The sequence below is a fragment of the Nothoprocta perdicaria genome, unplaced genomic scaffold (assembly GCF_003342845.1).
Source record: "Nothoprocta perdicaria isolate Ctin4 unplaced genomic scaffold, notPer1 scaffold_152, whole genome shotgun sequence".
Taxonomy (NCBI): domain Eukaryota; kingdom Metazoa; phylum Chordata; class Aves; order Tinamiformes; family Tinamidae; genus Nothoprocta; species Nothoprocta perdicaria.
In genome coordinates, this window is record NW_020454672.1 from 1490789 (window position 1) to 1516650 (window position 25862).

The following is a 25862-nucleotide window of genomic DNA, read 5'->3' on the forward strand; positions in this document are numbered from 1 at the left end:
AGTTAAGCATCAATCTCAACAATTCCTCCCCCTGTCAGACTCATGAAAAAWTCTACATCTTACCTCATTGTCTGTGCCAACATCCAGCAGGACAGGGAGACACTGTTGTGGRTGAACTCCACCACAAGCCGTGTACAAAGCAAGCTTCCCCACTGGGATACCCATGCCATAACTTCCTAGATCTCCTAATCCGAGGATCCTCTCTCCATCTGTCACCACGATAGCCTAAGAGGATCAAAAGAGACCACTGTATGGTGTTTCCAAGGCTCTAGTAGCAAAATCAACCCCATTGTCTTTATACCAATGCCATTTGCATTTGTGCAATGGATATTTGTTACTTCTACATAATTTATGCCAATATTATTGCCAATCAGCTATTGATGTTATGGGGCTCTTCATTCTGGGGAGGAAATAACATGACTGATGGGTAAGCTGCACTCAGTGTGGGAGTACAGCAGTTCACTAACATTTCAATTCTGTGGTGGCAGAACCATAAGCATGACTCTTTCGGCACTCCCATCYGTACAGTCAAAAGCTGCATCAAAGAGATCTGGCTCTGGTTTTTCCTCTCTTTTGTCATTGGACAACTAGAAAAAGTGTTCTGTGCAAAAACACCTTTGCTCATGAACTACTTATGTGAAAGAAACCAGCACAAGTCTTCACACTCTTGAAGAGCATCTGTAGAGTGGCCAACATCAAAAAATCAAAGCAGAGCTCATTGTAACTGGGTCCTCTTGCCTCTGGTGTCTCTGACAGTAGTAGTGAGATAGCACTGAGTTTGCAAAATAAAATGGGGAGGGCTATAAGGAAAACACTGAGACATTCATAAGGATAGAAGAAATGAATAGTAACCAAAAAAATAGAGAAGGAATTSGTCAATGGTCACTTAGGAGATGTCTACACTGCAGTAAACCTGTGATTGCAAGGCAGATTGAGAGAAGTTTCTTGCCCTGTTAACAGCATGGGCTGTAGAGGGGCYGTTCAAACCCACTGAAGGTATAACCATCAAAATGTCAGTCCTTACAACCTCCTCTCACCTAGACAAGCTCATTTAAAGTCATTGGTCAAGGTTCTTCTCACCAAATGCAGCCATTTACGCTGCAAGTGTCTTTACCTGAGCAAGTTATCCTGTGCTCCTTTTATAGTCAGTAGCGGGAAGAAGAATTTTTTAAGGCATAACGCCACTCATCTCTTTGTTGACACCTAAACCTGATCAGATTTACCCTGCCTCAGAAATACCTGTTTCACTCTACTGACTATAAGCATGGCCTAACAGGGTCTRAGGGAACACTGTTCACATGAAGTGGCTATAGATACTTGTCCAGTTACTGGACAAGTCTCTTACACTATTACTTAATAGTAATACTTAATATTACTATACTTAATATTAAATCTTTTTTTTTCTCACCTAACTGAGAGTTAAACCATTGCCATTTAACTCTGTGTACTAGGCCTTCTGTATTTCATCAATACTGTGATGAGTCACCTCGCTCCGGTCTCTGTCCTATAGATGCCTGCATTCCTCTTTACTGTGTCTTTTCCTTGTGACAAAAGGAAATAAACGCCTGATCAACACTGTCCAACTTAGAAGTCCAAAGCTGAGCTGTGCAGTTCACACTTTACATCATCCTGACTTTCGGAGGCAAAGAACAAGAAGCTCTCACTAAGGTTCACATATTTTAGGTTAACTACTATGTAAGAAAGTTTTGTCCCCAGGGTCAGGCTCTCTTGTGGGCAGCTCTGAAACCCAGTAGGAACAGGAAGATGTTGGAGCCCATTCCCACTGCGGGAGAAAAGCTGTAAATACAATAACAAACCTCAACTTTCAGTGCTGTCACAGCACTTCAGAGAACAGAGCGCTCACATCAAATGGGTCACTGGACTGCGGGTGACTCAAAAGCATAGTCTAGCTTGGATTTCAAAGGAGAAAACTGTGGAGAAGTTCTTTCTCTTCTGATTTGAAAAGTTAAAGCCAAAATTTGGACACACACATGCGTTTGCTTCAGCAAGGAATAAAGAGAATGAGGGATCAGAAGCTCACCAGCACATTTCAGCAGCTGTACTTTCTTTTTGTGGGGAATAATAAAAATATGTTATTTTATCGCTAGGATGGAGAAGCATTTCCTTATTTAGGAATGCAATAAACCCCTTTCTGCATTTTCCTATTTCAATGTCCTTTCCTGTCTATTTCAGTTGATTAAAGGGAGAAACTGTGAAAGGAATTTTGCATCAAGGCTTCATGATAAACAGCCAGATGTKTTTATTTAGCATAAATTATAAACATCTCCCAAGGATACTTTCTGCCTTAAATTAACATAAATTTTGTAACAGGAGAAAAGAATTACATTATACTAGATTGCATAGTTCTGGATTAAGTCTTAGAAGAAATAAAAGATACACAGGGCACTTATGCATCTATTTTGCCTTTTACCTTTGCCTTGCCTTTTAGCAAAAACAAAACAAAACAAAACAAAAAAACCCAAYCAATCAACCAAAACCTCTGGTAGTTTCAGGATTGTATGATGGTATTCGCATGACATATTCCCATATTCCAGGATTGTAATGCACATAATAATAGTGACAATCTATATGCAACAGCAATTATTTTCAAACTGCCCTGCTATATTTAGAATGTCTGCTCTTTTGTTGTTGCTATTTTCTTGTCACTAGGAGTTAGAATTCCCCTAGGGTGGACCTTCCTTGAAAAATCTATTTAAACAAATTTAAACCTATTTAAACTATACACCTATTACTAAGCTAGATGTTGAACATGTCCTTCTGAGGGAGATTCATAACCATGACAGTAAAACTCTTATTCTTTTCCAAAGAGTCTTTTTTGGGACTTTTTTTTTTCCTTCTGAGTCAACGAGAAGTATTAGCCAGTGGGAAAATCTCTCTCTTTTTTTGGGTGGGCTCCATCTGTTTCTGGGTGTGCACTCACTTCTCCACACCCAGAGGATGCATTTGGGAATGGAAGGTTTCCCATTGGAATATGGGAAACGGCATGTGCATGCACTAAGACTGGTTTATCCTGCAACTGATGGAAAAAAAGTCAAAATTCTAACTATGTAAAGAATTTTTTTTTTGAAAAATATTTAAATACATCCTGAAAATGTCTTGATAGCACTTGTAAGCAAATCACAGATAGTACCTTTTGAAGAAAGGTCTTACAGGTCTTAGAATTCTTAGAAGTGCTGCAGTGTAAACGTACCAAAGCCTTCTGAGGTACAGAGCACTTGAAAGACACATGAAAGCAGAAAATTTGTAAAAAAAAAAAAATTTGCTGCTGTGTATTTTGAAGAGAGGGCATTGGATGCACATTTGCTTATAGTCCTTTGCGTTAAAAAAAATTAGAAGTAAAGTTTCAGTGCATACCTGACTGACAACCACATGAAAATAATGCTTTTAATCATCACCACCCAACAAAAGTTGGATGTGCCAAACACTGAGTCCATTTCTAAGCTTCGATAGCTAATGGGGAGGAACAGACATCTCCACAGAATGTCTTCTCCAACCACCACGTGTTTTTGTAACGGATGGAAGATGTTAAATCTCTTGGAAGATGCCCATCCTCCTTTTCATTGACCAGTATGTATCAGAATAACAAGATGAGGTTGAGTGCTAGCCTATAGACAGCTAGCACTAACTGAGATGAGTCCAGACCTTAGACTCTATTTGACCAAGTGCTCTAWGTGAGTAGCTCACTACTGCAGGGCCTAAGGAGGAGCCTTCTGGCCCAGCAGAATATCTGGAGCAATAAGCTCATCTCCAAGCTCCTTGGGCAGTGAAGAGGGGTGAATGTGTCTTGTTACGACTCCCATCTCCCTATATTGGTCACACAAGCTTAAGCTTTCTAGGAAGGACTGATGCCTTGAGCCCACCAGCAGCAAACCGTATGCTCAAGGACAAATCTGAAAGGCTCCATCTGCTTGTGATTCTAAGTGCTGAGTGAGATTCTAAATTCTCAGGATAAACATCCCGTTGAGGTAGAGAGGGTAAGCAGGCCAGTTCCACAGCTTGCAGGGTGACACATTTGTCTGTGGAGAGRAGATAGGGTTTTCTAGGCTCTCATCAGCTTGAGGTGGTTTGAACCCACAGCGCTCATTCTCCAGGACTGGGCCTTATCACAGAACTATCCTGCATGAGCCCCTCCTGTACCTGCATGAGCCCCTGTACCCTGTGCTCTACCTGGGCCACACTGGAGGAAAGAAAGCAAGACTAAGGAATGAGAGAGAAAATCAGCAAGAGAGAGGTGCTGATAAGGACTGTGTGCATTTTATCCAACATCTCCTCATGGCAGGATTCATTAGGAATCCTGGGACAGACATACTGAAACAGAGGGTCACATGAATATGCCTTTCCAGGCAGAAGACCCAGGTCAATCACCCAGATTTCCCATTTCCATGACAAGTGTTGTTGCCATAAGGCTCTAAGGAGCCATGAAGCAAAATGTGGGGCAGTATTTCCACGTATTTCGTCATTGTCTTTAATGAGACTTACTGCTGCCAATGTGTTCAGAGACTGTCTAAAAAAACCTACGTTACTTCAGGGACTTAGGTGCAGTTCAGGTGCCTCCCTACTTATCTCAAAATCACAACAGTGCTCAAGGGCCTACCAGTTTAGGCATGGCAAATTCTGTGTGCAAACATTTATGGAATTCTGAGTTCCATATATGGAATTCTGAAATATGGAATTTCTTTGAAATCTGCAGTCCAAAACAGAAATACTGATGAAATTATTTGCCTCTGTAGTCTGTCAGTTTGGGAAAGTAGAGAGACTGAATCTCTTACATGGATCACTGCACTTCCTATGGTCTGTTTGGAGTGTCTTAACAACAGAGTTTAACCTTTCTGTGCCAGGTTCCCAATTGCAAAAACATCTCTCAGCCATAAGGAGTCTTGCAGACAATCCTGAGTCAGAAAGAACTGGAAATACTGAGATCATTGAACAGAGCAAAGACAAAATACCTAGTCTGCATTTGTTCTCCTTGGTTCCAAAGACAAGCTCACAGGAATATGATTATTTCTTCTGGAAACATGTTAAATATTGTTTATTTTTCTTAGAAATGTTTTCTCGACTTTGTTCCTGGGAGCAACAGCTGACTGATACAAGATTGATTTTCCATCCACAGTCAGGGTAATTCCCTGACACTCTTAATTTAAAACTGATGAAGGAAGTGGTTGGCATGACCTGTCTTTAGTGTTGACTTTATTTCATGCCAGGGACTTGCCTTCCCCTAAGCTTTAGTGAAGAACACTTCAAAAGATCGCTTTTTGGGTGTGGTGTAAATAGCTTTTTCGGCTGCTGGATATCAAAAAGTTTTTGGAAAATTGGCAGTCCAGAGGCTGCATGACTCATCACTTTAGAAATAAGTTTTACAAGCACCAAGTTAGCTATAATAGATATCTTAAGAGCCTCGGTATATCTAAAAGAGTCTCAAGTTAGCCACAAAATTCTTYAATATCCATATCTTTGGTCTTGGTCAGAACTCTGTCCTGCAAAAATTTATTACAATGCATACTCTTTTTATTCATTAAGGTCCTGCTACCTTTGATAAAAAAACATCTCAGAGCTCATACATATTAGAGTCTCTGAGGTTCAATGGAAACTCTTGGCCTGGAATGGCCAGGAAACTCTTTGAGGGAAGGAATATTTCTTATCTTGTCCTTTTAGCCAGTAATTCTGTAAAAACATCACACAGTTCCATTCAGCATCCGATTTTACACCCAGCTCCCTAGAGATTCCCCATCCACAGATGACATGACACATACCTTAATGTTTTCTTCAGGCCAAGAGTTTAGCATTGTTGCAATATGTCCTTTGTCATGAATGGTGATAAACAACCCCCTAGGAAAGAAAAAAGAAACTTTGTAATAAAATCAGTAACTCAGATAAAATAAAAACTTGAAAATACAGGGAAAAAAGCTACTGAGAACAAACAAAAAGCTACTGAGATCATTCACTGGCATTTAAATAAGACTTCTGGGGACAGCTAATACCAAGTTCAGTTTTCATTTCAGAACAGCAAGGCTCAAGATCCATAATGGCAGCTTCTTTCACAGTCTGGTATTGCACATTCCACCATTGCAAAATTTATTTTGGGAAGTAAATCAGACTTTTTTTGTTAAAGATTTGTTAAAATTTATTTTTTGTTTAATATCTCTGCTAAATACAAGAGAGGCTGATGATTTTGCTTAAAATTTTCTTATARTCTCTTACACACACAGAAAAAACCTTATAGCTGGCTGTTCAAACAGTGTAAGTTTGTTCTTCTCATCCAGGTAATGATGTTAATCATGGGATGACTACTTCAGAGCTAGTCTTCCCTCTTTAGTGGAAAGAATTTTGAATGTTTCTAAGCCCTTCCAGAGTCTGATCATCTGACCTGTTTTAGATGTCTACCCAGAATRAGCTGAATCATGTTCCAGAAACCTCTGTTTCAACAGATTATACAGGGAGTCTAGACAATTTATTTGGATATTAACAATACTGTATAGAACTAAAGTTAGAGCCAACCTGAACAGGTTCCTGATGAGGTGTAGTAGTCTCATAAGCAGGACACCACTCCGGGACTGAGGAGCTCTTGTCAAGCCTTTGCCATATTATGCCGTAGATCTTAGAGAAGGCAATTTAGCTCCTTAAAACTGTCTCCCYTCTTGCTCTCAGTCTTCAGGGACTATAAACATTTCAAGGAAAGCTTATCTCACTCTGATCATCTTGCCTGGACTCTGCAAGTAGCTGTGGGCTTGGGCTTATGTCTGTAGATACCCATATAAGGATGTAAGATAATGGAGACATTAGTTGTCCCTCACAGAGGTTTGATATGCATATGTAACTTCATTCAGTAACTCTACACTATACCTCACTTGGCATTAAAATCAGTGTTGACTAGTGCAAAGCAATCCCCATATGTCCCCTCTGCAATATGAGCATTTGGATCAATATTTGCCACAGCATTTACCTCGACCAAAAAAAAAATTGTCTTTATAACATCTTTTTTTTCTACATGATTATCTGATCCAAGTTTTTGAAACCCGATTTCCCTGATGAAAAACACCCCGAAATATGAGAAGTGAAACAGAAGGAATAGGATGGAGCTTCAGTAGGAAACATTTGCAGTAACATTTGCGGTAACAGTGGCGTACCTGACCATGTTAAGGCTAAACTCTTCTCAAAACAAAGGTCGTCACTATCTAAAGAAAATGCCATCTTTTTAAGAAAATTAGGGCCTGGAAGACCCTGGAAGACCCTGGAAGTCTTACAATACATTTATGACCAGCAGCTTATTTTTCTCCTTTTGCTATTATATTCAAAAATAGTATCCTTACCTTACTATACTGTAGTATACTTCCAATCCCAGGATAATATTATTCACATTGACTAATCTCTGCTTGGGTGTTTTGGCATTATAAGCCCCATTTTGGTAGCAAACAAATTTTGGCTTCTCCTAAGTGAAGACATCCCTCATATGACCCTGCTAGGAGGGCAAATATCTTCCCAGAGTCATCTGTGGGATCTTGATGAAAAAGCTCAGTTTTGAAAAGAAGATAAATAAAACAGTGCTGACTTCTACATTAATGGCTTCAACACAGAGAAAGATCAGAATTGCAAGAAAAGGAAAATATTGCTCCATTAATTCAGCATACTTCTTTAAAACTGCCTAGTAATCAACAAGTTAATCATATACATATGGCCTAACTCTGAGATATGATTCACAGGTGCTAATCTCCATAAAAAAAGGAGGTACTATGCTGTTACCTTCTGCATTCAGCGAGGACTCAACAGCCAGAGATTAAAAGCACAAAGTATCTGAAAGATACCCCATGCTTGCAGCAGAAACTGAGCCCCAGCTCTCTAACCATCACCTGTCCTGCTCCTTGATGAACACTCACATATTTCAGATAAAGCAAAAATGACAAATACCCAGTGCTTCAAAAGAGCCCTCGGCTCTGAGGGCTGTCTCAGGACAGCTGCAGGCTGCTTTCCAACCCCCTCCACAGATCTGTGAGAAGAGACATTGTAATCTGGTCTTCCAAAATCTGCTGACAGCTCTCATTATGTTGCCTGGAAGAAGACACTTGCTACTACCACCATAATATGTTTTGCCTGAAAATGCACTGCCTTGACTTAAAATAGACAAATCCAAGTTGGCAGCTGCTAAACAAGAAAAAAAGTGATATCACTTTCAGAATCTGTGGTCCCTTTAAAATTATTTTTATTTGRTATGAATTTAATATTATTTTACTTCTGTAAATCCTTTTCTGCAAAGAAAATGGATGTGGACACACATTTGCTCTCCAATCAGGCGATGGACAAGGTACCAGTCCTAGCACCTGATCTCTGCTGCCAGAAGATGGAGGACTTTGAATGAAAAATGACTCCCTCCTTTTACTCTAGACAAAAGGAGAAGTCTTAATTTAGATGAACTTGTAACGCACTACTGGCACTGCCTGCTTTGGAAGGTCAACGCTGTTTTGGCCACTGCATATCTTCATTCTCCACAGAGAAGAAGCTGTTTTCATAGTTATCTGTACCAAGCACACAAGCAAACAGGTAAAAATACAAGAAAAAAAGCTTAGTAAAAAATAACTACCCTACCAGTGTCAAGCCAGGATGTGCAAACTGTGCAAAACCACTTCAGGCTAAATAGAAACTTGAGTGAGTAGTTATCTTTGCAGGGGTAACATGGGGCGGGGAGTGCTCCAACTTGCATTCATGAGRGGTTTCAGAGCTTTGTCCATTTGGTCATTTCCTTAAAATCACTGTTTCATTACAGACCTCCTTAATTATGGTGGAAGCTAGACTAGATGTTAATGCACCCATTAGCAGGTCTATAAGGATTCAGGGACTTTCAAGGACTGTTATGGCTTCTTAGGTCATTACTGGCCTGGTATTTCTGTGTGGGTTTCAGCAACTTAGTCAGTCTGTCTCAGTCAGACTGCAGGATTTGGCAGGTTGCAGATCATGACTGCAAATCTGCCAAASGGGTTGGATATGTTCACCTAAACCCCACAGGACCATTTCCCATCCCTAACCCAGGGCCATTTTCTTTCTGCTTTTGGTTTTGTTCCAGCTGAATTCATGGAAGTGTTCCAGGAATAAATTACCAATCTCTACAGTTTATCATGTGAGCCACTGGAAAAATCCTGTGCTTGTGCTCAGCACCCATTAAATACTGGCCATGCTGATGACATTGTAAAAGACCCAAAATGAAGACAATGCCAGAATTGCAATGCTCAGATTAGAAAGCATTAAGGGACAAGGGAGACTGAGGAGGAGATGCTCAGAGGAGGAAATGACAGAAGATGGTAACAGCTTTTAGGAGTAATGTTCATTTCTTGCAGACATTTGGGAAGGAGCAAGTTCTAACATGTCTCATTTCTTAAGAAACAAAATTATTCTTGTATGCTTTCAATCAGTGAGAAGCTGCTTCTCTTAAAAGAGAAAGCCTTTTGATCTCCCTGTTTAGCAGCTCTGCCTTGTAAGCCATTTTCATTTAGAAGATCCAATATATGATGGAGACAGGTTGTGTTTATTTACTGAGAAAGTTGAAAAACTATTTCGCCCCACCCGAAAAAAAAACCCATAAATCCAAGACAACAAGGAAAGATTGCAGCCCTGCTCCTTGTAGCCCCAAATCTCTTGTAACTTCTTTCCTACCAAAAGCCTCTCTCTCCCTAATAGCTTTTCCTTCATGTCCCAATAACCAGACCTTTTGTGGCTGCATTTCCAACCCTCTCGGGTGCTGCCTCTACCCACTTTTCTAGCCTGCTGTTTCATCTGGCATGCAACCAAACAATAACCCAATCCAAGCCATGCCTTAGTCTCCGTGTTTGCCTAATCAGGCTCCAAGAAAACATCCTTGACCACGCTTCTATGTTCTTCTTAATCTTGCCTTGTGCTGTGGTTTCGGGTAGCAAACCACAGSTTCAGTTGCCTGGTTGCATCCATACACTTAATGGCCTCTTTACACTTACCAGGTGTACAGGCAGCAAGAATATCTACCAGCTTTACCATCTGTCTGATAACCACAGAAGAACAGAACAGATGTTAGCACCAGTTCAGTGATTTGTACACTATCATGAAGGAAAAGGACCCTAATCCTTGCCTCACATGAGTTTCCCTCACTGGATCAGATATAGAATCATAGCCAATGGTTATGACCATAACTACACCCTGCAGAGGAAAAGAGGAACTGCTAGAAGGATCACAAAAGATCCTAAATTGWCAGGACTTTGTTGTGAAAAGTGCAGCAAACTTTTGTCTGACCTAGTTGCACCTTTCTTCCTCTCTCTCCACCAAGCCTATTCTCAGAAGAGAAAGATGCTTGTTCACTGAGGGAAGGAGGTTTTTGGTATGGCATTATCTGATATTTGCATATAATGTAATGTTCAGATTTGCTCAGGTTTTTGTATCTAGAAAGATGAACGCAAAAAAATCACAGCCCCACATTTGGTTTTTATTTATTTTCATTCTCAAGATGCATACACAAATATGACAGGTTGAGCAACACGAACCTCTAGAGGCATTTCCACCAGCTGCACCYCTGTTGTTGATTTTTTGGGTTCTAATCTCTGCCAGAAGAGAGTAAGAGGCTTTAAAATAACAAAACAAGCTTTGAAATTTKTTTGTCTCTTTTAGGAGCTTGAGTTTCTAAATGCCTCTGGGCTACAGCCTTTGGAGAGAAAGTATGTCCTAGCATGCACTGATTTGTCTAAATACAGAACAACTAATCACCACATTGGGCAGGATCACTTTGTTGATCCATCAGCTGTATTTMCAGATTTGTTTAAAATAAAAGCCAAGAAAATTTTGTTATGTTACATAATTTTCTCTGTAAACTATAGGATACTGAACAGTTCTCTGAATACTGACAAAAAAAAGTAATAGAAACCAAGTACAATTGTGGATTAATGAAACCCATATAGAGATTTGTAAGGCAGAATCCTGTAATTTCATTATCCTATGAGATTTAATTTAAAATAATCTGCAAGATGAATGAYTGCTTTAGTATCACAGATGTCTTCAAGACTGTCATCATATCTTTCAGGCACGAAAAGCAAAATTCAACGTGGAAGCCAAAAGACACAGTTTCCAAGGCATGTTAATGAGATATTCAGCACAGGAAAGGAATGCCCAAACCCACATGGTGAAATCGCCGTGATTCTAAGGGCCTCGGTGCAGCTACACTGTAGGAAACTGTTGAAGATCAGGAACGGAGTGACCTGAGTGAGCACAGAAACGATGGCTTCCAGGCTGGCAGGACAACTCGAAGGGCTGTGGCCCTCCAAGTTCTTCCACACATTCCAGACCCTGCCACAGTAGGAAAGTCCAAGTCAGAGCCTAAAGCAAAGTTTTCACATTTGTGTTTTAGTCTGCCTTATTATTAATACTCAGGACTRTTTTTAGTTGCTTTTCCAAGAAAGGAGAGATGATTCAATCATTCTGTTTCTGTTCTCTCACCTGCTAAACAATTCATATCAAATTTATTAGAAAGGCAGAGATGTTTGCTTCTAGACCTTATTTTTTAAAATGCACTGTTTGGATAAAGTGAAAAAAAAACAAAGTTCATGTCCCTACAACTTTGCAAGGGGGACACAGACCTTCCTCTGACAACAAGCCTGACAGCTAGCCAAAAAAAAGTTTCCAGCCATCCACAGAACATGGTGCTCACATCTCCTTGCTAYGGTGCTCTCTGTAGCTCAAGCCTAGCAAAATATTGTAGGGCTAAACAGAGAAAAGAATTAAAAAGGCAGACTGTAGGGAAAAACAAATGAAAAAAATATCTATACCTAAATTAATAGATGCACATGGAAAGACCAGGCTTCAAAATGAGATACAGAACCCGAGCATCCAGGAATCACATTAACCAGTGACTATTGGCATTTTCAGATTCAGTGTCTGATGCACTGAAGTCCCTAATTCAACAATAGCTTTAAGCACAGGAAAATTGAGCTCATCGCTTCTTTTTCTTTGCCTTTCTGGAGCCTGAGTCAGCCTGTGTCATGGAATTCTGGTAGCATTTCAGAAACTGGAGAATTATGGAGTTGAAAGGAGGAACACGTCAAGATGAGCGATCAGTGCTCTAGTCCAGTGATGGCGATCAAGGAACCCTTGTCTACTTTAATTGGTAAGCACATATTGTATTTTATTTCATTTGATAGTACAGAGGTCATGGCAGGATAAAGACTCCCTAGGAAGTTAAATTAGATACTAGCCTGATTATATCCCTTCCTGTGTTGAGAAAATTCCTCCAAGACCCACACCTTCACTTTCAAAGTACACTGCAGGGAGCCCTGATAATAAACACAGAATTAGGACAAAATTTAACATAGAAATGAAACATTTTTGACTATATCAGRGCAATCTGCTTTCAGATAAATTGATTTAAACTGGCATATTCTATCCTGGGGAATCAACTGCTTAAAACAATTTTACCTTTGCCATAAATTGCAGCAGGTACAGAACATGCCAACATCTTCAAAGGTAGGCCTTCACAGTCCTGAAGATGTTTGCAACTTGCCCTGTTCTCAAAATGTTTGAGTGCTGTATCTACACACCAATTTTTCCCTTTAATGTAAGCTGAAAAATACTTCTGAAAACACAGCAAAGCTCCAGAAAGGTAAAGACTTCAGTAAAAAATACAGAATCTCACACTTCACACAGAGCTGTTGGGGAAGTCATTGTCAAGTTAAAAAAAATCTCTTTACTTATTTTTCCTCTCTTTCAAAAATATTATTAGCTGTTAGTAGAGGCTAAGTACCTCTCGTACTGGCCTTCTACAGCAACATGAAGCAGCATCACATAAAATAAAAGGTCATTATAAATTTTATGATTTAGTTTGTAGTGTAAGCATTATGTAAAGAGCTGAAAAGAGGATAGTTCCTCTTGAAAAAGATGTAGTATTCTATGGGACACTGTTCCATAGCCCATGGATATTGCTGTCCAAAGTTTATATGATAGCCAGTGTTATTTCCTCTTCAGTTTGCATCCTGCTATTCATTATTCCAAATAATTCTTCTCCCTCCTCCCTGTCGGTGGCATTTTTTGTTTAAGGTGGGGTTGTTCCTTGTGGTAGTAGCATAGATTTATGCTAGATTAAATGTGAACATGTCCTTTYTAATTTCCTACTCCAGGTCAACCTCTTTCTTTTGGCTGGCTCCACCTCTTCCTCTGAGCTTCTTTTGATAAATCAGGGAATTTCAACAGATATAATTTCAAGCCACTTCTGACAACAGAGGAAAGTCTGACCTCCATGAACTAACATGACACTTTGCTGYGAACTTCAGTGGGTCTAGGATTTTATTTCTTGTCCATAAAAGTTTCTTTTGAGTGCAAGAGTCATTGAACATRCATTTTGTTCAAGAAAAATAAGAGAAGCACAGGCTACTTCTCTAGTGAAAAAAATGGATTTTAGTCCTTTTTTTATCCCCAACCCAGTGTAATAACCCTTGTACATCCTCAAATTCCAAAAATATCCATCCCACCATCTGCACTCCACAGTATCCCAGATTTCTCTTCCTCTGAAGCAAATGGTGAACAAGGTAGGAGGAAAGTAACACTCTGAAAAGACTATGCCTAGAAAAAGGGTGTCAGCACAAAGGGAGAAGGAGTTGTGGCAACCCCTGAACCACTCTGCTGTCTCTCAGTAGAGGTTTCTGGACACGTTGAGCAGYTTGTAGTGAGACCTGCTTCCTCCTCACCTCCTCTAGCTAGAGAYTTCTCCATATTGCTCCGTAACCTGGCCCCATAGCTGGGACTCTTTCCCAGSGTCATCCTCTGCCAGTCTCTCAGGGTAATCACTGTCTCCACAAGACTTTCCTCAGATCCTTCCCTTCAGCCGGTGATAAAACCAGTCTGCTCATGGTGATGTTATCCCATCATGGATGATTCAGTGCATTCATTTTCTGTTACTATGACATCAGCTCTTTCTGGAAGAAGTCTGAATTTTGCTGGTGGCAAGGAGATGTTATGACAGCTAGTGTTTTWGCAAGACATAAAGACCACTTAAAATGACTCTGAAGTTCATCATACCAGTTTCAGCAAAACTTTTCACAGAACTTTGCTTTTTCAAAAGCAAAACATTTTCAAAACCTGTTTTTCCCTACGATCACTCATTTTTGCTCTTCACTGTCTTAAAGGAAACTAAGCACAGACAAGTCAGTGTTTAGGGACAAGCCCATGGGATTTACACCTCTGTTTTAACTTCCACTTGGTTTAGCTTTGAGGTGTCCAGAATTGGCAGGTCGTTTTCTCTTCTATTGTTCAGACCACGTATCACAATTAGAAAAAAATATACACTCAGCAGAGCTAGATCTGTTGACAGGACAATTCTGTGGACTGACTGATGCTTTACTTGCTCATTTTTCATCAAAAATCATTATTCTGTCAGACTTAGTTTTAGCACCATCTGCATCCTGTTAGCTTTCATTCTCCAGGTTCAACATGTTTCTCATTGTTCTGTGGCCAGTCCTCAGGAATGTTTATATCACCAGAAAAGGAGATGAGATTGAGCAAGGCTTTTAGTCTATCCCAACAGCTTTCCTCTCCTGGCAACACCAACCTCTTCCAGTCCTACTCGCAGTCTCTCAGAGATGCCMAAAGCTTTTGCAGAGCTGGTGACTACCTCCTATCTTCAAAGYTCATCAGGCTCATGAATTATCCAGTGTCCCAAGAGTTTGTCAGATTATGTCACTATAATAAACTACTGCTTATAATTATGTAAGAGATATAATCCTGGTCCTGTGCTCTAAAAGCAGTTCCCTTCTCTACTTTCTCTTTGTAAAAGGTATGGAATCACTTTGTGTTTTCGAAGACAGATTCACAATTTAAGGAGATCCTCCAATTTAAAAGATACCTCTCAATCTGCCTTGCATGTGCTCAGTCCTGTGCTGCATTAAGACTCTTTTAATAAACTCTGAAATAAATTTTATGCTAAAAAAAAAAGGAAAAGCAAAAGAGAAAAATTGTTCATAATGCACCTCTAGGGGCCCGTGCTAGTTTTATGTGGATGTGGAAGGAAGGTGGGCACGTTGGTGGGCAGCAGTGGGTGCCATGGGGCTCCCTGGGGATCTGGGATAACTGTCGAGGCTGCCTGTGCACAAAGCAGTGAGGATGACAGAAGAGAGAAAGCAAAACTGCTCTTGCAACCCCCTCTCAAAGGCCATGTATATGCAGCCATAGCATCTGAACCTATGCAGCTCAGCAAGAATCTCTCTTAAATCTGAGTGATCGTGAACATCTGGAATTACTCCTATATCTGATACAAATGTTGTCACCTTGGCATGCTACTAATAACATTCTGCTTTGGCCTTGAAAATGTAAACACACCTGGTAGCCATCTCAAATGCTCCGAAACCAAACTATGACCTTGTGGGGGACAGAAATGCAAGCAGCATTTCAGAACCAAACTCCAAAACTTGGAGACACAGACTGGTGAGGAGCAAGATCTCAGAAGCACCCAAGGAGAGTATTTGCCTATTCTAAAAGAGCATTTTCTACTCTTCCTGAGCACCCACTACCATGGCAGACAGGATCCATATTTGGAAGAACTGCCCTTTTTGACCTAGTTGCTCTTCTCATAGGCTTCCTTAGCATGGTCTCATTTGGCATGAAACAAAGAGTTTGACAGGTTCTTACCATAACTGCAACATAGATGCTATTGCTCAGTCCTGCACTTCATCATGCACTTACGGTTATTAATAGTTTGTATTTTTTATTARAAATATATAAAATAAACTATACAAGTGCACTGTAAGTTGGTGTGAGAATTTTAGTGCTTATTGCGTGGCTTTGAATAAATTGATATTGGTAAYAGAGCAGGAAGCTGTCTGGAAAACTAGATAGGAAAAATGTGATTCAGGATAGACACCTTCCAGAAAAAACTTCAGAGCTCTTGGAGGACAGTGCCAGACATTGTTTTGATGATTCTACCTCTCCTTCAACAATTCTAAAAACCTGAGTTTTCATCACATAGCAAGAAGCCTGAGGCCACAGAAAAACAAAAGTCTGCTTGGAAAATTTTAAGCTATTCCTTCTGCAGGGAAAGGCAAGAGGTGTTTGGGGAGGGCAGCCAAGGACAGCAACCAGCTGGAGCACCTCAACACAGGAGCCTTGCCTGGCACATCAGCAAAATAGGCAAGACTGTGGGCTTCATAGCTAAGAATGCAAAGAGCTGGATGTTTTCTAAAACCTCTTTTTTTCTCTTTTCTACTTCTTAATAAATAAAATCTGTGTTTTTTGAACAGCTGTCTGAAAGTATTTTCCAAAGGAAAGAACAGCAGGTGCTTGAATACCATTGAAATAGACGAGCCTGCTCACACAAAGGATGCAGTATTCCTGACCCAGGAGGACCACAGCTCCAGCCCCACAGGAGTGAAGGTGCAATGCAAGCTCCCTCAAGAGCTTGCACGCACCAGGAAAGGGAAAAGAGGCACTGAGCCTCACAGTTATGCCAGCAGTATCTGACAAAAGGAAAAATCTGCAGCCATGTAGTGGCTTGAATAGCTGCATAGCTTGGAAATCCTCTCCAGCCTTAGGTGTTATGTTCTCCTTAAAACAACAATGAAATACTTCTGAATATAACATTTACCTGATCATCATTATGTTTAAAATCCCTTCGGATAAAAAAAATAAAAATTTAGAAGAATCACCTTTTCTGACTATCAGTACAGCTTAGGATAACAAACACAGCAAGAGCYAGAATTTCAAAGCCAAGTCTTAATTCCAAGGCTCCTCAGATCTGCAAGTCCCAATGTTTTTAGCAGTAAACACTGCTAGGATCCTACCCTGTCCTAAGCATCTTGTAAGCCAGCTCCTGAAGTAAATATTATGCTCCAAGAGAAAATAATATTTATTGCAAGACAATAAGGGTCAGATTTGAAAAGAAAAAGAAAAAAGAAAAAAAAAAGAAATAAAAAGAAAAATATGAAACCTTCTCATTTTAATCTAGTCATTTTAAGTAGTATAATTCTTCCTCATTTTTTGGAACAAAAAGGGTATTTTGGTAAAGCAACTTTGATTAAAATCAAATCAGAGGATAGGCCAAAATTCACTATTTGTCTTCTCAGGAAAAAACTCCCTGCCAAAGGAAATTCAGTGCAGTAAGGGCATGATAGTTAGCCCTTTTCTGCAGAAGCCACGGGCTGGAGTGTAGAAATGCTCCAAGTCCAGGTTGAGTCACAAAACTGTCAGACTGTGAGAACATCACAGTCCAGGTTTCAAAAATAAGAAAGGAATTACAGGATGAGGACTTCTCCAACTGAAACACCTGCAGAAAGAGTAAAGTATCACTAAAGACACCACTGCTTTCCCCAAGGTAACAACATGACTGGAAACTAAATGATGCAAAACTCCACCAAATTGTTTGAACATGTTATCATGAACTGAAGGCAGGTCYGGGACAGAGACACGGTGTCTGTGCATGGGGCCATGGACCAGGAGCTGCCAGGTAGGACGTGGATGAGCAGAGATCTAGGATCCTCCTCCTCCCTGCTGTGCACTGCTCACAGCTCAACACATGGGACACTCAGCAAAGTGTTGTTCTTGCTGCCTTCTCCCTCTGCACAGATGAAGAAAGCAATCTCCCCCTGCAAAGGGGGCAATTCCTTCTCTGGTTTCCACATAGTYACTGAGCGTCCTTGGGATACAATCAAGTATTGACCGTCTTCTCAGCGCAGCAGTTCAAAAATGTGGGTGGCAGGGAGCAGAACACAATGATTTGGGATAGAGACATACCGAAAAACAGCCCTGAGGAGCAGCGTTATGGGAGAGCAGCTATTCAGCAACATGAAGGAATTTAGGGGCTTTACTAGAAAATTTGATGGCAGAATAGTAATTAGTAGTTTATTTAAATATTACTCATTAAAAGGAATTATAAACAATAGGGCTTTCCAAAATGGTACACAGGACTTAATGATGTTGTATCAATTTACTCAGTGTTTTGAGCAGAGAGGCAGGCACTGATGCAGAGCATCACCTCCMAAGCAAATGCTTTTTGCAGGGCAGCTTGTGAAAATGCATACAAAAGTTTCAAATTAGCCCAGTGTACCCRAAGTGCAAAGATTACTCAAAGGCCACCACGGCAGAAAGAACTCGAGCACTTGGAGGCAGCAGATGGGGAGCGGTGCAGGAGATTCTGTGAGCTAAGTTACAGACTCTACGGTACTGTACAAAAACAAAACCACTCTGTTCACTATTTACAGGATGAAGGACGAGTTGTTCTCAGCTCTCCAGCTCATCATTAAATATACGCATATCAAGATGCTCAATGAGAGACCATTTTTTTGATCTAGCATAATGCTTTAGATGCTTTTGGGCCACCCACAGAAAGATAGACTTGCAATACAAAAGAAGCATTCACAGTGAGTTAAGCAAAGGGGCAAGAGCATTCGCTTCACTCACCGTGGCCGCCGGAAAGCCAAACCATATTGCTGACAGGCCAGCCCCACCGTCGGGGTGTAGACGATGGGCATGAATCTCTCAATGTCGGAGGTCAGCACCCGGTAAAAAAGTTTCTCGTTCCGGTCTTGTAATGTCATGAGGACAATATACCTTAAGAGTAAAATAAAATATATATCAGTATTTTTACATGTTGGCACAATTTCATTAAGAGCAGCATTCAGTTTGCTCAGCACTTTATACTTCTAATCCCTCATGCTCCAAAGCACTAGAATGTAAWGAGACATGTGGAATAAGATTTCCTAGAGGACCTGAGGGTCCAGGTCCACCATCCTCAATGACAGTTTACAAAGACTCAGTAGGGCTGAAAATTAGACCCATTATATATGCTTAGTTTTTTTGAACTTTCTCAGAAAAAAATGCAATGGAAAAGGTCAAATGTGATCTTCAGAGACATCTGGTACAGAATAAGACATAATCTGTAATATCTAAAACTATTAAGCGATCTGTAAGTTCATATATATATATGAGCAAGTATTAATACATAATTTTAAAGTACTTTCTTAAGATACTTCTACAAAACCTCTCTCTCCTTTACCCTGTTTTCACCAAGCACATCAAAATCGTTAAATACTGTATTGGAAATAGGAATATTAAAAACATAATTTTAGAAAATGAAAACATTAAATCTACTTTTCATTCTAGTTTTGTCCAGACTTACATGAGCATCACTGGTCTTGTACAGTCACTTAGTAATTTAGAATATGTTATACTTGCACAAAGRGTTTTCCTTCTCTTGGTCAGATTGTAGCCAGAAAAATAAAAACCTTATCATATGAAAGACCAGGAATGATTTTCCACCTGAGAAACCTGCATGGATGCAATATAAGGTACAGTGAGTTGTACGGTGTATAGGGTACRGTGAAAAAAAAAAAGGAAAAAAAAATGCTCATCATCAGTATTTTGGGACTAGAGTAGTGGATAACTGAGGTTCCAGAGGAATGTCCAGTATAGACACCTTTGTTACTGAAGAATACTGATAGGTGGAAAAAAAGTGACTTTGAAAGAAACCTCTGGGTTTTGAAACAGAATCCTCAAACATTCCTGCAGACTTTAAAGAACTGGAAAAGAAAGCGTGGGGATGAGGCTTTTTTGACATACTTATCTAGATCATTAGATTTGTTCTCGTAGTTTTTCATGACACGGAGAACTTGGACGTCTTGGCTCAAGAAGCAAGGAGGAAGGAGGCCATGAATTCCCAGCTGCAGCCGCTCCTGAAGCGTGAAAGCCATTCCCTGGGAAGAAGAGAGGAAGGCCCTTTCAAACAGCAAGACAGGCATTGCCTCGAGCACCTGCCTTCGAAACGCTACAAGGATCAGCCAGATGGGCCCTAATACTACACCAAAAACCTACTAACAAATACCAAGTATACTGCCATTTGCATGTGTTTTACGGCTGATAACATAAATATAAGTAAACAGCAGTGAACTGGGCAGGTCGTGATAAATCGGGGGATACTGTGGCTGTATTTGCCAACAGCTCCTGGCCACTTCCCAGTAACTCCAAGCGCCCTTTGCATCCTGGCACTTGGCAAAGGCCACTCTCGCAGTGACCCAGGAGCTTGGCAGCAGCACAGYCTGCCCTTGAGTCTCACAGCCTCATTTCTTGGCCCAGGTACAGCCCCAGGTTGTCAGATTTGTCCATGTCATATTTGTTTCTCTTGAAGGAGACATGCGGTTCTTTCCAATCAGCCTCACTGAGTTACTCTCTATCAGACCAGCTTAAAGATGAACATTTCGAGTATATTCTGATAAATCCATGAACACAGAGCCACAAACAGGCTATCTCAGAGGGAAGCAATCAGCACACAGATATTCCTGTGGCTTCATGCCCACCTGCCCCCAAGGCCCTTGGGGCCATCCTTGTTCACGGGAGGGATGCTCAGACCACACACTTCCCTCAGGGATGCTGACCAGTGACACCCAACTTCTGGGTGAGCAAATCCAACGCCAGTGGTGCTCACTTTTGCCTTCTGAATTTGATCTGAGTACAGGAAGTATCAGGATATATATAAGCACAGCTAAGGAWTTAGATAAATACATAGAGGAGCACTTAGGTATAAGCAGACCTTAYGATTTCTCTCAGTTTCCTTTTATTACATTACTTAATTAGCTCATGCCTACTAGTTTCAGTAGACTTCCTGAAGCCTAGTTGTCACAATCCTTCATAAACCTCATATTATTAGATTTAGATATAATTACTGAATAGAGATTTTTGCAAACTCATCAGCTTCATTCGGTTTACAGGTCTCCAGGTCTTCCCTTAATGTATAGTGATGGAACATTAATAATGTAGACTTGATATGCAGGATGCTTTCTCAGCATCAACCTCAGTGCCCATCCATCCAACTTTTGTGGTGGATACTGTGGTCTTGAGCTGAAGTTCTGATGTTAGACTACATAGGATAACTCTTGCCCTTGCAGGATAACTTCACCCACCACAAGCACAAGTTTTAATGTGTCCCTGTGGCTGTCACTATTGATGTTCCAGATTACCAACAGCCTCCTGCTTTGGACTCAGCCCTGGGAGCAGCAAAGGTAGATGCATTCTGCAGGCTGGGGAGCAGATTATAAAAGGTCCTTAATTAATGAGATTTCTGCTATGCTGATACCAGATTAGACAGCAGGATAGAAGGAAACATTTTGAAAAGTGACTAAGGAGCTTAAGTCCTAAYGAAAACTTCACTCACAATTTACCAGTTGATTTATATCTTGATGAATATCTGGCTGTAAAATATTCAAACCTGGTAATTATTGGACTATGCTCAAGCAATCTGACAAACACTTGAAAAAATCTTAATAATCATCTTTATGACTACCTAGCTGTTAAAATGAGATTTTATTCTATGAATTTAGTGTTACACAATGACAAATGGCTATTTATTAATGTTTCACGAGGGAAACCGAGGACATATCTCACTGGATTGCTTTTGGCAGCCCTCCCTTCCCTCCTGTTGCCTGTTCCTGYCCCTGTGCCATGGCCAGCGGTGCCAGCACAAGCATTTGCGCAGTCATATGGTTAACACAAGAGTGGAAGTACCTGGATTGTAAACAACCAGGTCATTTGAGCTCAGAGTAGATCCTTGGGCTGGATCTCATCCATCACGGGTGGTTTTGCAGGCACTGGCAAGCATGCACACGGACAAGGGAAATGCAGAGTTGTGGGAATKAATGTCTGGAAGTGCCACGCAGCCATAAATGCTGCGGTTGCTGATAAAACTGTCAAACCAGACACAAAAATGTCAAGTGACCTGTACGAGACTATAGAGCAATAGAGAACCAAAGCTGATCTTGTTTTCCAGGTCCATGCCTTATTCATAGTGTGATACTTCTTTCAGCACTAAACAGTGAATTCATGCAAATGAGAAAATACTGTATATAGTTCAGAAAAGGCATCCCGCCCCCAGGATACTTGAGAGGAAAGAGATTCTTATTCCACAAGCATTTTCTCATCTTTTCTGTCTCAGGAAAAACAAGTAGTTCCCAAATCTTGTTGCAAGGACATGGCAGAGAGAAGCCATTCCCYTTCCAGCCAGCAGGCCAGAAGTCACCCCATGAGGTAGGAGGTCCCTAATCCAGACGTTGCATCAAGGTCTCTGCGCCCTTAGCGAACACTGTACCCATGACATGACTGGTTGCCCTAAAGAGCCTGACATTTTGACCCAAAATTCCTTCCTGGACCTGAGAAGCCTTTCCCAAAAACAGTTTCCCAGCAGAACTGGTGCATTCTCACAAAACAAAGTTTCAGTTTTTGTGAGTCATCATTTTCCAACTTAAACAACAAAAACAAACAAACAAACAAAAGCCATATTCTCACCAGAAAAGCTGCAATCATCTATATTCTCCAGACTGGAGATTTCTGGAACACTGGATTAAAATCATCATTAGACTTTAGGTCTAARTCAGTATTTGGCTTTACAGTTCCAATGCTGTATCAGAGAGGGGAAAATACAGCTACTGCAAATGTCAAAGTTTATCTGCAAAGAAAAATCACTATTTCAAACCATTTACTTCCTGCAGCGTTTGAGCACGGAGGGCAGCTGACATGCAGAAACACTTGGCACTAAAGGACTGCTTGCTTTCTAGTGACAGTCGCGTCATGTTGGCTGCTCAGGGCCCCTCACCTGACCTGCCTCGTCCCCTGGAACAGAAAYGGAGCTCAGCAAAAGAGCAAACCAGTGGCTCTGATGCCTCTGAAACAGGAAGGGATAGAAAAAGCAGAGCATCCCAGATATTGCTGTCCCCCAGCTGCTAAAATCTACCTATTTTTTTCAATGAGAAAAAAAAAYGTGTTTCTGTTATTCTCCACCCAATAAAATTGTTAGCTAAAAGTGCCTGTATTTCATCAAATGATCACATCCTCAATAGAAGAACATTTTTCTGATTAAGTGCAGCATTTTTCTGTTCAAAGGAGTGCTGTGATGCTGCACAGAAACTGCTCTTTGTGGGACAACCAGGACCCCAGGTTTTGTACTGCTTGGGCTCTACCTGACTTTCTACACCTGGGAGCATCCAGAAGCACCCAACTTTACTTCAGGGTAGGAGAAAGAGATCTGTAAAGGARTTAGAGCTGTTGTGGAGCCTAAGCACTTGCATCAAGCACTCACTTGTCAGTCCTGCTGGGGYTTTTTTGTATTTTTTGGTGCAGAATTTGCCAGATCACTTCCATGCTTCAAGATTTGGTTGCTGTGATCCCACCACCTCCCTGATTTATTGTTTTGCTCTAGAGCCAAACAAATGGAAAGTATCAGCAGAGAATTGCAAAACCTCTGGAAGTAAGTTTGAGAATTAATATGATAATAATAATAGTAGCAGTAATAATAATAATTATTATTATTAAAAATGGAGGCAAAGGGGGTGCTGAAAGAGTTTGTCTACACAGCATCGGCAGATCATTTGTGCAAACCTAGGGCACAATTCTGCTCAGTAATTGAATTCTGCCTAGTCTTTATGCCTGTTTCCAATGAATCCCTGGTCTTCCTTGCTGACCTGCTTCAAAGATGGGGACAGCTCAATCACTGAACCTGTGTTTCAGGTAAGCTGGAGAGCTGTGCATACAGATGCAAGTTGTTTGAAGGCATTTTTTGGATTGTGAGAGCCAAGTGAGCTGTTGGGATCAGAACAGCCACAGTTGTGTTATTCACAGCTCAAGGCCAAGCACAGTCATCCTAATGCAAGACATCTCTATCTTACTGCACTCGGCTGAATCAGCTACAGCACCATGAGCATTTTCATCCTGCAGCAACTGCAGCCGTCTGTGAGGAGGGAATTCCTGCAGTCAGATCTCCAAAACACTAACTACGGAGCTGGGCTATGGTGCTGTGGCTCTGTGTCTGCCCTAGCTTTGGTTGCTCTCTGAAGTTGGGCAGAAGGGCTGGGAGTAAGATCCCGAGGCGGAGGGGTATATTCACCGAAACAGCCCAGCGTGAAATGAATTTGGAAACACATTCTGCCCCTGATCAAAAGCCACCATTCACAGAGGTATCGCTGTGTTTAACATTAAAGCATCTGGGGTCATGTTCTACCATTCCTTGTTCTGCCCTTGAAAGGTCCGATGATTAGGCAGCCAGCCCCGTCGTGCAGAGCAAAATCCAGGTGCTCTGATTCAATTCCAGTGTGTGGGAACAGAGCTGTCATGGCGAGGGAAGATGTTAGGTCCTTGAGCAGCAACAAAGGCAAAAATATCAGCTGCCCATGAGGCTTGAAGCTAKGCAGAAGCAGTTTCGTGCTCAGAAAGTTGTGCTGTAATGTATCATGAATTTTCACATTTTCCTGTCCTTACTAGCGCCAGGTCTTTATTGACCAGCTAGCTGTTTACAAACACCTATCGGGGAAACAAACAGGGAAGCTACTCCAAGGATAAGGATTATTTTTACCTCTGCTTGCAATCCCTGCCATGCGAAATTCATCTAATTCATCTAATCCTCTCACTTAGAGATGAATATAGGCAGGAGGGATACAGCCTGGGCTTATCCTGATCATTCATTTGCTATAGTTCAAATTTCCAGTCTTTACTGGGAGAACAAGAATAYAAAATGGTAGTTGTTAGGGTATCACGTACCTATAGTAAAGGCATTGGAGGCTTAAGCAAGGGCTGAAATGCAGACCCAGAGCACGGCTATCTGCATCTCCTTTAGGAGGAATAAATTAACTGCCATGATAACGAAGAAGTCCTAATCCTGATAAACTTTAATAAGATTCTTTGCATATTATTCTCTGTAGATTTCTCAAATAACATCTCCACAGTTATCTGCCAGCAGGGACATACTTTGACTCTCTACTGGAGTCCTCTACAGAGGAATCTGATCCCCACTGGGACTACCCTCARTCAGTGCCTGGAGAGCAGAGGGCAATGTAGGAAATAATACAAAAATTTTCTGCACTGCACATGCTTTTCTTACAAAGATCAGATCCTACTATGACCTTCTCTGCATCAAGTGACTTAGAAACCCCATCTGTAAGGCCCTGAAGGAGCAGAGCAGCCAGTCCCAGAACTGCTCYTCCTGCAGAGCCTCCGCAAAGCGGAGGCTGCCTCAGCTCCCGGCCTGTCCCCCRCCCTGGAGAAGCTGCACTGAGAATATAATTCCCATAGTAGGATGTGAGGAGGCACCCCAGAGAGATAAGCCCTTACTTTACCATTTCAAATGTAAGAGCATCTTTTTATTTTTGATTTGTATGGGTGCGTACAGAAGTTTGAAAAAACAAAAACAAATCTTTTGCTGACAACAATTTACAAACTCTTTTTATTGTGTCTGTGCTCCTCCGAGGGGTCAGAGTCACTAGCTTTAAACGCCTCCCTCTTGGCCACCCGTTCTGTTTCAAAGTGCTATATTCATTGACTCCTAATCCTTTCAGGCAGTTGTTCCTCTCCCACAGAGACTTGGAGACCTAAAAAAAAAATCCACCCTGAGGACAATTAAGCAGCTCAGTGTCATGTTTGCTTCAACATACAGTATTGGAGCCTGGGGAACCATCTTTAATGAGGTCAGCTAGCTCAGTTACAACATAAATTGTCCTAGCTATTCATGGAGTTTCCAGGAATTGATTTGTTTTGTGTGAGTGACTTCCTTTCACTGGATTACTGGGAAATATTCCCATTACCTCRTTCATTTATACCTTGCCTTGCAGAAGAGGCTTCTGATTTACACCAATATGAGAAGAACTGGATATAATAACCCCCCTGCGCCACAGTGCTGACTGACCAAGGATCTGATCCTGCATCTGATCCTGTGTTTATCCCACAGAAGAGCTTTCCTGATCAAGGCACTCCCATGATAGACAAGATGTGACAGGCAAGAAGCCACAAAGCCATGGTGTTCCCATATGTTCCTGGAGGTCTGCCTCAATAAATAAACTTCATAAGGCAAGTGGTTTCAGGGTTTTATTTATTAATCCATAGGAACA

The 25862-nt window shown here is 41.1% G+C and overlaps 1 protein-coding gene across 1 annotated transcript in view; it reads right to left on the reverse strand.

The window, feature by feature from the left end:
* ME3 (malic enzyme 3) overlaps positions 1 to 25862 on the reverse strand; it is a 112722-nt gene that overhangs the window by 35683 nt on the left and 51177 nt on the right. Inside the window, exons 2-5 of the mRNA XM_026034925.1 lie at positions 19561 to 19694; positions 18403 to 18552; positions 5772 to 5847; positions 64 to 225 (exon numbers count right to left, since the gene is read on the reverse strand). Of these exons, the coding sequence (XP_025890710.1) occupies positions 64 to 225; positions 5772 to 5847; positions 18403 to 18552; positions 19561 to 19691 (519 nt within the window). The 5' untranslated portion in view covers positions 19692 to 19694. The remainder of the gene's footprint in view (positions 1 to 63; positions 226 to 5771; positions 5848 to 18402; positions 18553 to 19560; positions 19695 to 25862) is intronic.